The sequence below is a fragment of the Microcaecilia unicolor genome, chromosome 7 (assembly GCF_901765095.1).
Source record: "Microcaecilia unicolor chromosome 7, aMicUni1.1, whole genome shotgun sequence".
NCBI classification, from domain to species: domain Eukaryota; kingdom Metazoa; phylum Chordata; class Amphibia; order Gymnophiona; family Siphonopidae; genus Microcaecilia; species Microcaecilia unicolor.
In genome coordinates, this window is record NC_044037.1 from 302,276,093 (window position 1) to 302,288,227 (window position 12,135).

At 45.2% G+C, this 12,135-nt stretch overlaps 1 protein-coding gene across 1 annotated transcript; it reads left to right on the forward strand.

The window, feature by feature from the left end:
- The first annotated feature begins 2,225 nt into the window (after nucleotides 1-2,225).
- LOC115474387 (probable hydrolase PNKD) lies at nucleotides 2,226-11,911 on the forward strand. The gene is made up of 3 exons (XM_030209833.1): nucleotides 2,226-2,290; nucleotides 9,056-9,248; nucleotides 11,372-11,911. Exons 1-3 carry the CDS (start codon nucleotides 2,245-2,247, stop codon nucleotides 11,559-11,561), a joined length of 429 nt encoding a protein of 142 aa, XP_030065693.1. The 5' UTR covers nucleotides 2,226-2,244; the 3' UTR covers nucleotides 11,562-11,911.
- Nucleotides 11,912-12,135: the final 224 nt, after the last annotated feature.

Below are 12,135 nucleotides of genomic sequence, written 5' to 3' on the forward strand. Positions count from 1 at the left end.
TTCAGCTCTCTTCAACCGTCCACACACTCATAATCTTCGTCAAAAACAGCTGACTGGAAAGCGGACACCGCCGAACAAGACAGGTAATGCAGGCGTAAGCCAACGGCGAGGGCGGGACATAGAAGGAAGGAGTGGCCTGCCCTGCTGCTGCTTGCTGCGAAGGTGAAAGGAGGCATTTAAGGTTAGTTCTGGGAGCGATGGAGGGCGGGCCAACCCCGATCCAACCCCAATGTTTCCCCGAAAAATAAGACAGCCCCTGAAAATAAGAGCTAGCGCATTTTGGGGGGCAAAAATTAATATAAGACAGTGTCTTATTTTCGGGGAAACACGGTATGTACCTGCCCTCCCCCATGTTTTGATGTGAGCATTCTAATCTTGTTTGTTCACTCTCAGTTGCTTTGCAATTACTGTATTGTAAAGCGCCATGATGACAAGGTTCTTGTTTGAATGGCATTGCTTAAATAAATAAATAGTGCATTACAGCCATTCTGCAAAAACAAATGCATACTCTTTTCTATTTCCAGTATTATGTATTTCACCATCATGTACCCAAAACTTGCTGTAAAACCATATGTACATTCTTTTCTATTTCCAGTATCCACCATGAATTGTAAGCCACATTGAGCCTGCAAAAAGGTGGGATAATGTAGGATACAAATGTAATAATAATAATTTGCTGAGCTTCTTGCAGAGTTTCCTAATGCATGCATTGAAAACAAGGTTTACTCCCAATGCAGTAAACTAATTGTATGCAAATTACTGGGACATTAACAAAAAAAACTATGCTGAGAGAAAGACAGAGCACACCACCACAATAACAGGTCACCATTTTTGGCATCAATAGAGAATACAGCTATTAGATTATTATGTCATGCACAGAAATATGATCATGTTTCCCTGTTACTTCAAAAACATCATTGGCTCCCTATCGAGCAACGAATAATTTATAAGCTTCTCATGCTCGCCTTTTAAAACAAATAGGAGAAAATATTTTTTCACTCAATGAATAATTAAGCTCTGCAACTCTTTGCCAGAGATAGTGGGAGGCGTTTAAGGTTAGTTCCGGAGCGACGGAGGGGGGGGGGGGGGGGGGGAGGCGGCCTTGTCCGGCTCTCGGCAGCCCTGCTTTCAAACAAAAATTTGCTAGGTCTTACTTTCGGGGCAGGCCTTATATCTACCAATTCAGGAAAACCTCTACTAGGTCTTATTTTCGGGGGATGTCTTACTTTCAGGGAAACAGGGTAGAACAACAGCTTAATCCAAGCACAATCAAATCTACTGTGACATGGAAAGGAAGAAGAATCAAATCGTTCTAGACGCTAGACCCATTCCGAGGATTTCAGTTAAATGCCTGTTACATTTTTAAAAAGCCACTTTTTCACCCCCTATTTGAACTTCTGCCACGTTTTGGTTGGGAAGGTGACATGCTAGACTATCAAAGGGAAGGGACCGTACTAGACATAAGAGGGAAAGGAAGGGATGGGGAGAAACTGCACATGGAGGGGGGGGGGGGGGGGCTGAGCCACCCCTTCATAAAGGGATGCATGGCCTAGGGCAGGAGTAGGCAACTCCGGTCCGTTTTCAGGATATCCACAATCAATATGCAGGAGATTGTAAGCTCTCTTGAGCAGGGACTGTCCTTCCCCATGTTTAAACTTGTACAGCGCTGCGTAACCCTGGCAGCGCTATAGAAATGCTAAGTAGTAGTAGTAGTAGGAAATAGATTTGGAAGCACTGCCTCCATGGTATGCAAATCTATCTCATGCAAACCTGACCTGTCTGTGGCTCTCGAGTACCGGAGTTGCCTACCCCTGGCCTAGGGTGTTGGATACTCTTGGGCCAGCACTGCCCCCCTTGTGATCCGGTATTGCCACTCTTATACTCTCCTGCCCCCCCCCCCCCCCCTGAACTGAGTTATATTGTGCGGCATCTGCTCCAGCTGGAGTCAGTCCAACTCTTGGAAGCAGCTCAGGCAGCCCTGGCCAGGTTTTCTTTCAGTAGCAGGTCCGTTTCTACAGATGACTCTGCAGCTGCACTTTCCTTCTATTCTGGATGATAATTATTATTATATTTTATGAAAGTCTGCTTTTTCTCCACGTTCCTGCTAACCAGTGAACAGTGACGTGAAACCCTCTCTCTCTCTACTGCTCGGATCCCTCACCGGAGCACAGTTCCTCCGCCCCTTTTAAGCAAGACTACAACTCCCAGCGTACCCTGCGGAGGGGCGGGGCGCTCTGTGCCAAGATGGCGGCTGCCAGGGGCAGATGGTTGCAGTCGGGAGGATTTCGGGGTAACGGTGGAATTCGCGTCTTTTGCATCTGTTATTACTTGGTTTGGGGGGGGTGAAGTTTTTAGCTGCTCTCCCGGGAAGGAGGCCGCTGGCTGCTTATATCAGAGAACAACAAGCACAGGCTCTCCTGGATCCAGGAAGAAGACTCAGTTGGGATCCTAAATCAGTGGAATTAGGTTCTTCTGGAGTGGAGGAGTAGCCTAGTGGTTAATGCAGCGGGCTGGGGAACTGAGCATTTGAGTTCAACAGCACACATCTGACTTCTTTGCATATGCTGATGATCTGATTTACTTGATTATACACCTGCATAAACATTTTTTTTCTCAAGAGCAGCATAATACAGTTAAAACACCCGTTAATTTCCATCCCTGTTCCTCAACCCATTGAAAAATAAATCAATACAGTAAAAAAAACTCCCATTATCTCCCATTTACCACCCTCACTTAGGGTGCCTTTTACAAAGTGGGGCTACCGAGTAGCTGCGTGCTGAATGTGAAGAAGCCCATTCAGTTCCGTCTTATTTATTTATTACATTTGTATCCTACATTTTCCCACCTATTTGCAGGCTCAATGCGGCATGCATAGTACCGTAGAGGTGATCGCCAATTCCGGTATGAACAAATACAAAGTGATATGGTGGAGAATGAAGTTCATGTGTAACAGACCCATTAGGGAATCATAGGGAAGAAGAGATTAGTTATGTCCAGTACGAGCTTTGGTTTCATTGTGTTTGCTGGGTGCAGGCATTTAAGTTGGATCGGTAGTGTATGCCTTTTTGAACGGGTAAGTTTTGAATGATTTCCGGAAGTTTAGATGGTCATGCATTGTTTTCACGGCATTAGGTAGCGCATTCCAGAGTTGTGTACTTAATGTAGGAAAAGCTGGATGCATAAGTTGATTTGTATTTGAGTCCTTTGCAGCTTGGGTAGTGGAAATTTAGGTATGTTCGTGCTGATCTTGTTACGCTTCTGATTTGTAGATCTATGAGGTCTGTCATGTATCCCGGTGCTTCGCAGTAGAGGATTTTGTGGACCAGGGTGCAGATTTTTCTTTGTATATTTTGGTATTGGAGTGAGTAGGATGTTGCCATTTTCCTTGGGGAAGAGACCTTGTTGAAGCACGTAGTTTATGTGGGATGTGAGGTCTGCGATGAAGTGGTGGGGAGCAGATTTTAGTAGGTAGGTGGGGCAAGTGTCCAGTTTACATTGAGTGTTGGAGAATCTATTAATCGCCTGGGTGATTGTTTCAGCGGTTAAGAGAGTGAAGTTTAACCAGATTCACTGGGTATACGCCAAGGGTTGGGTCCAGACCATCGATCAAGTTTTCGATATCGGTGGTGGTCTGAGGTAGTGTGTTGCGTAGGTTTACAATTTTTTAATTGAAGTGTTTAGCAAGTTTGTCTGCGGATGGGATGTCAGTGTTTGTTGTGGTGACTGAGGTGGTGTCTAATATTTCGTTCTCAAATTGGTATAATTTCTTTGTGTCTTTGTAGTCTGGCCCTATTTTGGTTTTGTAGTATGACCTTTTGGTTTGTCTTATTGCATATTTGTATTTGTTTCCATAGGTTGAGTGTGTGTGCATCTTTTGTTTTTTTTTCCATGCACGTTCTAGTTTCCTGGATTGTGTTTTTATTTTTTTCAGTTCTCTGTTGAACCATGGTATCAATCTGTGCCTGTGTGAGGTTCTTGTTTGTAGGGGGGCTATTTCGTCTAAGATGCTTCTACATCTTTTGTCCCATTGAGAGAGGTAGTATATAGAGTCCGTTTGAGCTGTCCATTCATTATTGTATAACTGTTGCCAGAATGTTTCCGAGTCTATATGACCTCTTGTACTGTAGGTTATGTGTTCTTGTGTACGGTTTGATCCCTTTTTCCGCCATTTTAGGGATAGGTTTAGTTTGTGGTGGTCTGACCATGGTATGTCGTCTGTCTGTCCATTTAATCTCTGTTGTTATTAGGTTATGGTCGTAAACTTGTTTTTTTCTAGGATGTGTCTGGACTTTCCAGTATATAAAGATTTCACATTCTCTAAGGTGGATTGTACACGTATCTATGAGTAGGCTCTGGGCCTTGGACTTCAATATTTTTTTTACATTTAATCGCTCCTATTTGCAAATCTGAGTTGAAGGTGATTTACATTTCAGGTCCAGTGGGTAAGTTGCCTTCTCCAGAGGGCACCGGAGGACAGAATGACTTGCTAAATGTCACAAGGAAAAGCAGTGAAATGAGGAGGATTTGAACTCATCCAAAATACTGCTGTTTGATTAATACACAATGCAAAGAAATTTGATCATATGAACCCCCTTTTGAAGAATTCCCATTGGCTCCCCGTGTCCCACTGTATCACATATAAATTGCTACTTACGGTTTACAAGATTTTAGCCTCAACAGAACCCCTTTATCTTTACCGTTTGCTCATAAGAGTACATAAGAACGTAAGAGTAGTCATATTGGGTCAGAACAATGGTCCATCTAGCCCAGTATCCTGTTTTCCAAACTGGCCAAGCCAGGTCACAAGTACCTGGCAGGAACCCTATATTCCCATACGCTGTCTTTGCTCACTTGACCAAAATTTGCTCATTGTTCCAACTTACAAACAGCTTCAACACGAACATACTCGTGCCTCCATCTTTTCAGTACAGGGACCACGTATCTGTGGAACCTTCTACCTGTCTCTTTGTGGAAACAGACTTCCCTATTAACTTATAAAACCGACCTCAAGACGTACCTATTCAAGGATGCCTTTAGTTCCTCTTTGTTTTACTTAAATATCTGGATTTCCTCCCTTTTTACTTCACTGTCTATTACATAAGTACATAAGTATTGCCATACTGGGAAAGACCAAAGGTCCATCGAGCCCAGCATCCTGTTTCCAACAGTGGCAAATCCAGGTCACGGATACCCGGCAAGATCCCCAAAATGTACAAAACATTTTATACTGCTTATCCCAGAAATACTGGATTTTCCCCACGTCCATTTAATAACGGTCTATGGCCTTTTCATTTAGGAAGCCGTCCAAACCTTTTTTAAACTCTGCTAAGCTAACCGCCTTTACCACATTCTCTGGCAACGAATTCCAGAGTTTAATTACATGTTGAGTGAAGAAAGATTTTCTCCGATTCGTTTTAAATTTACTACATTGTAGCTTCATCGCATGCCCCCTAGTCCTGGTATTTTTGGAAAGCGTGAACAGATGCTTCACGTGTACCTGTTCAACTCCACTCATTATTTTATAGACCTGTATCATGTCTCCCCTCAACCGCCTTTTCTCCAAGCTGAAGAGACCTAGCCACTTTAGCCTTTCCTCATAGGGAAGTCATCCCATCCCCTTTATCATTTTCGTCGCCCTTCTCTGCACCTTTTCTAATTCCACTATATCTTTTTTGAGATGCGGCGACCAGAATTGAACACAATATTCGAGGTGCAGTCGCACCATGGAGTGATACAAAGGCATTATAACATCCTCATTTTTGTTTTCCATTCCTTTCCTAATAATACCTAACATTCTATTTGCTTTCTTAGCCGCAGCAGCACACTGAGCAGAAGGTTTCAACGTATCATCAATGACGACACCTAGATCCCTTTCTTGGTCCGTGACTCCTAACGTGGAACCTTGCATGATGTAGCTATAATTCGGGTTCCTCTCTCCCACATGCATCACTTTGCACTTGCTCACCTTAAACGTCATCTGTCATTTAGACGCCCAGTCTCCCAGTCCCGTAAGGTCCGCTTGTAATTTTTCACAATCCTCCCGCGATTTAACGACTTTGAATAACTTTGTGTCGTCAGCAAATTTAATTACCTCACTAGTTACTCCCATCTCTAGATCATTTATAAATATGTTAAAAAGTAGCGGTCCCAGCATAGAACCCTGCGGAACCCCACTAACTACCCTTCTCCATTGAGAATACTGACCATTTAACCCTACTCTCTGTTTTCTATCTTTTAACCAGTTTTTAATCCACAATAGAACACTACCTCCTATCCCATGACTCTCCAATTTCCTCTGGAGTCTTTCAAACGCCTTCTGAAAATCCAGTAACACAATATCAACCGGCTCACCTTTATCCACATGTTTGTTCACCCCTTCAAAGAAATGTAGTAGATTGGTGAGGCAAGATTTCTCCTCACTAAATCCATGTTGGCTTTGTCTCATTAATCCATGCTTTTGAATATGCTCTGTAATGTTGTTCTTAATAATAGTCTCTACCTCCAAAAAAGGAGATGACTACTGTAAGATATGGGCCCCATTTTGGGAGACTTTGACTGCAACGACAAAAAGTAGAATATTAAACTCTTGAAAGTAAGGGAAGGGAGGGAGGAGAAGGCGGGACAGAGGGAGGGGGAGGATAATAGGGGGGGAAAGGGGGGGGGAAAAAATGGAAAACAGGGGGAACTGTTTTGGTTGTAAGGACTGTTATTAATATTGTATTTTACATGTTTGTTCTAAGTTTCCTTGTGTACCGATGTGAATAAACAAGATTAAAAAAAAAATAATAGTCTCTACCATTTTGCCCGGCACCGACGTCAGACTCACTGGTCTATAATTTCCCGGATCTCCTCTGGAACCTTTTTAAAAAATTGGCGTTACATTGGCCACCCTCCAATCTTCCGGTACCACGCTCGATTTTAAGGATAAATTACATATTTCTAACAATAGCTCCGCAAGCTAATTTTTCAGTTCTATCAGTACTCTGGGATGAATACCATCCGGTCCAGGAGATTTGCTACTCTACAGTTTGTAGAACTGCCCCATTACATCCTCCAGGTTTACAGAGAATTCATTACGTTTCTCCGACTCGTCAACTTCGAATAAATGTTTGTCTGTGTGGACATACTATTGCTTGCTTTATATTTGATTACATCGTAAGCCGCGTAGATGGTATGTCCAGCTGGTGGATTAGTAAATTGAAATAAACTTGAACACTGGCTTTCCTTCTTACCAGCCTGCAGCTCCAGCACTCAAATCAAGATTAAACGCTGGTAGCAGGGAGGAAAGAGCAGGTAAACAGGCTGTAAGTTGCACTGTTTGGTCAGCTTCCACACTGTAGCAGTTTTTACGCAGTTTAAAAAACTTCTGAAGACGCAATTGTGTGTTACTGTGTTTTTCTGATTACACTTGGACTGGACTTGATTTTATTGGCTGTTGAGTGACGATGTAAGGTTATCGTATATTTATTATTGTGTATATTTTTGTTTTGTTTATTATGAATGTTTATATGGAAACCACAAGTTTTTAAAATAAATATTTCATTTTTGTTACATTTGTACCCCGCGCTTTCCCACTCATGGCAGGCTCAATGCGGCTTACATGGGGCAATGGAGGGTTAAGTGACTTGCCCAGAGTCCCACTAGCAACATTCCATGTAGAAGTCGGCCCTTGCAGATCACCAATGTGGCTGCGCAGGCTTCTGCTTCTGTGAGTCTGACGTCCTGCACGTTCGTGCAGGACGTCAGACTCACAGAAACAGAAGCCTGCACACGCAGCCTTCTACATGGAATGTTGCTAGTGGAATAGCAACATTCCATGTAGAATCTCCAATAGAATCTATTTTATTTTTGTTACATTTGTACCCTGCGCTTTCCCACTCATGGCAGGCTCAATGCGGCTTACATGGGGCAATGGAGGGTTAATTGACTTGCCCAGAGTCACAAGGAGCTGCCTGTGCCTGAAGTGGGAATCAAACTCAGTTCCTCAGGACCAAAGTCCACCACCCTAACCACTAGGCCACTCCTCCACTGTTGCTACTATTTGAGATTCTACATGGAATGTTGCTATTCCACTAGCAACATTCCATGTAGAAGTCGGCCCTTGCAGATCACCAATGTGGCCGCGCAGGCTTCTGCTTCTCTGCAGGACGTCAGACTCACAGAAACAGAAGCCTACACAACCTTCTACATGGAATGTTGCTAGTGGAATAGCAACATTCCATGTAGAATCTCCAATAGTAGCAACATTCCATGTAGAATCTCCAATAGTATCTATTTTATTTTTGTTACATTTGTACCCTGCGCTTTCCCACTCATGGCAGGCTCAATGTGGCTTACATGGGGCAATGGAGGGTTAAGTGACTTGCCCAGAGTCCCACTAGCAACATTCCATGTAGAAGTCGGCCCTTCCAGATCACCAATGTGGCCGCGCAGGCTTCTGCTTCTGTGAGTCTGACGTCCTGCACATACGTGCAGGACGTCAGACTCACAGAAACAGAAGCCTGCGCAGCCTTCTACATGGAATGTTGCTAGTGGAATAGCAACATTCCATGTAGAATCTCCAATAGTAGCAACATTCCATGTAGAATCTCCAATAGTATCTATTTTATTTTTGTTACATTTGTACCCTGCGCTTTCCCACTCATGGCAGGCTCAATGCGGCTTACGTGGGGCAATGGAGGGTTAAGTGACTTGCCCAGAGTCACAAGGAGCTGCCTATGCCTGAGGTGGGAATCGAACTCAGTTCCTCAGGACCAAAGTCCACCACCCTAACCACTAGGCCACTCCTCCACTGTAAACTGTAGTTAGTTAACATATAGGTGTACAAGAGGCTGGGGTGGTATCCTTTGTTAAAGGGGGTGGGGGAAATCATCACAATGCCCACTCTTTCTGTTAGGAGAGGTGCTGCCTTCCTGAGTAGTGAAGGGTCCTTACGGGGCATGCTCTGTCAGTGCTAGTGGGGCAGAGCGTCTGACCAGAGCTTTAGGGCAGGATCCTACTGCCTAGAAATATTTAACGGGATTGATCGCTTAATATCTTTTGTTTCTGTCTGTAGGATTGTATTTCGGCATTGTGAGAGATTCTCTGTTGTGCAGAACAACTTCTCAGCGTGCCAAAGGAATTCACTGCAACAGGGGGACCTCGGCACTGCGGGCCAAATCGGAACCAGAAGGTCCAGTCCATGAGGGCCCAGAGTACATCCCTACGCGGAAAGCCAAAAACCCCATGAAAACCGTAGGCCTGGCCTGGTAAGATCCTGCTCAGATCCCTTCACTCCTCCAGTGGCTGAAAGTAGGGTCTGTAACTATGATCTCCTCCCCTCTCTCTTGCCCTGTGTTCAAGAAGGGGAGGTGTGCTACTGCAGGATCCTTTCCCCTCTCCCCCCCTCCCCCGGTTCCGGGGAAGCATGTCACAAAAACCAAAAGCTTATACCTTGTGGCTCACACTGACAGTGCTGTGCGACATGATCTATTATGCTACAGGCTTGCCTGAAGAAAGGATCATTTTGGAGGCCCTGTCCCAGCTGTCTCCAGAGGAGGGGGCATAGCTTTGGATAAAGCATTAAGTCCCGGGTCCCTAGGGAAACTGACCATTTATTGTTTTTATCTCCTGTGGGTGCCCAGTCCTGCAGAATCTGGAAACTCGCCCCAGCACGTGCAGAGTGGCTATTCCTGGAGCCTAGCTCCAGTGAAGTCTCCTTTGCACCCTCCAGAGAATTGTGAAGTTATGCACACTCATAATTAAGGAATGAATGCATAATTGCATGAAATGGCAGTGGGCAGTAGGGGGAAAACAAAGGGGGGGTAGGGAAGATAGGCTCGTTCCAAACAATAGAGAAGACGTATGATTTTAAGTAAAAAGTAATATTTATTACAACAAGTTGACTCAACACAGCCGTGTTTCGGCGCTGTAGCGCCTTCTTCAGGAGTCTTCCAAAGGTTTATCAGGTGCTTGGATAGTTAACACACCAAAAGACAATGTATAGAGGAATACACAATTCCTTCTCTTCAAAGACAATAGCAGTGCAACGTATAGCGAACGTAGTCGTAGTTACACGTCCAAAAAAAAAAAACTACGACTACGCTCGCTATACGTTGCACTGCTGTTGTCTTTGAAGACCGCATCAGTCTTTACCACTAGGTCAATGGCTGGCGGTAAGGACTCAGACCCCAAACGGACGTGTGGCAATTTTCATTTTGCCGCACATCCATTTTCTGCAAAAATTTTTAAAAGGCCTTTGTTTTTTATAGTTGTGCTGAAAAATGATTCTGCGCGCACCCAAAACACGTGTCCACGCTACCGCAGGCCATTTTTCAGCACACCTTTGTAAAATAACCCCTGAGTTTTGTTGAGGGTTAAGTGACTTGCCCAGGGTCACAAGGAACTGCATCTAATTTGTAAACAAATTGTAAACCATTAGATAATGTATGTGTGAAATATGAGTATTTTTTGGCACACAATTCCCTGCATGCATTGGAAAAGTTCCCCTAGAGCAGTGCTTCCCAAACCTGGTCCTGGAGGCACCCCAGCTAGTCAGGTTTTCAGAATGTCCACCATGAATATTCATGAGTGAGATTTGCCTATACTGCCTCCAGGACCAGGTTCAGGAACCCCCCACTGCCCTAGAACCTTGGTACTGACTCAAAAGTAGGAAAGAGAACTTTGACTCATTCTGGCCACCTTGTGATGGAAACCAAATATATTTCCTGAACCTGGAGCGCTTGATTTTCAGCTGGAAGGCAAACTGCGCTGCCCCTCCTGTCTGCTCTTACCTGAGCCCAGGTACAGGGTCTCCAATGGCTGAGAAAGGACAGAAGCTTGGTTCTTCTTACAAGAAGCAGTACCGGGCCCACCCTGTAAGAATGACATCTGCACCCCCCCCGCCCAGAACGGACATTAACACTGTGCCATAGACCCATGAGCCTGGGAACCATTTTCTCAGTTCCTAGTTAATTTAGCATCTGCTTTCTTTTGAAACCAGGCTCATTTTAGAAAACCACCCTGGCAAGTTCCTCTCTTAGGATTGCACTGGTAGCACGATTCATTTATGCGTATCCAGAACAGATGTAGCGTGAACCCAGCCCCTCCCTCTCAGACTGTTTATCATTGTCAACAATGATAGGAGTGGAGGAGTGGCCTAGTGGTTAGAGTGGTGGACTTTGGTCCTGGGGAACTGGGTTCGATTCCCACTGCAGGCACAGGCAGCTCCTTGTGACTCTGGGCAAGTCACTTAACCCTCCATTGCCCCAGGTACAAATAAGTACCTAAGCCGCATTGAGCCTGCCATGAGTGGGAAAGCGCTGGGTACAAATTAAAAAAAAAACCAAAACAAAGTTGCAATCTCTATAAATCTCTGCTTCTTCTCTCACAGGGCGATTGGCTTCCCTTCTGGGATCCTCCTTTTCCTCTTCGCCAAGCGGGAGGTGGACAAGAACCGCCTGAAACAGCTCAAAGTGCGGCAGCGAATGAAAGAGTCCATTGAGGGAGAATACGAGAGGGAGAAGTTCAGGAAGACAGGGTCAGACTCCAGCAGCAAGCCCGTTTCTCCGGCCGAATCCTAGGCCAGGCCTTTGTGAACCGATTACCCCCGCCAGACAGAGCCAGCAGCTGGCTTCTGCTTCCTTCGGTTTGGGCGTAAGTGATAGAACATTTTGAAGAAAAAGATAGATGAGCTCCCTAATGCTAAGACTGAGTGAGTCTGCCTGCAGCTGAATTGGGAAGCATGGCCTCTCTGTCCTACGAACAATCGCATTTAAAATGTCCCAAAGAAATCCTGCACATCCTCCACAGCGTTCGCCCTTTAAAGCAGGGAAATTTTCTGGTTATTTAGATCTCTAGGACCAACAGCTCAATGGCGTAGCAAGGGCGGGGCATTGGGGGCGGTCCGCCCCGGGTGTCAACAGGTGGGGGGTGCTCCGCTGGCGAGTCCCTACCAGCTCCTTCCACCCCCGACACAGTCCCCACCTGCCTACGAGCTCCGTCCACCCGTCACTGTGCAGCGTGGCGCCTCGCATCTGCAGCGCTGCTTTAAAAGAAGAAAATCGCCTCGTCGTCGGCCCTTCCCGCACTGTGTCCCGCCCTCGAGGAAATAGGAAGTTACATCAGAGGGCGGGACACAGTGAGGGAAGGGCCGCC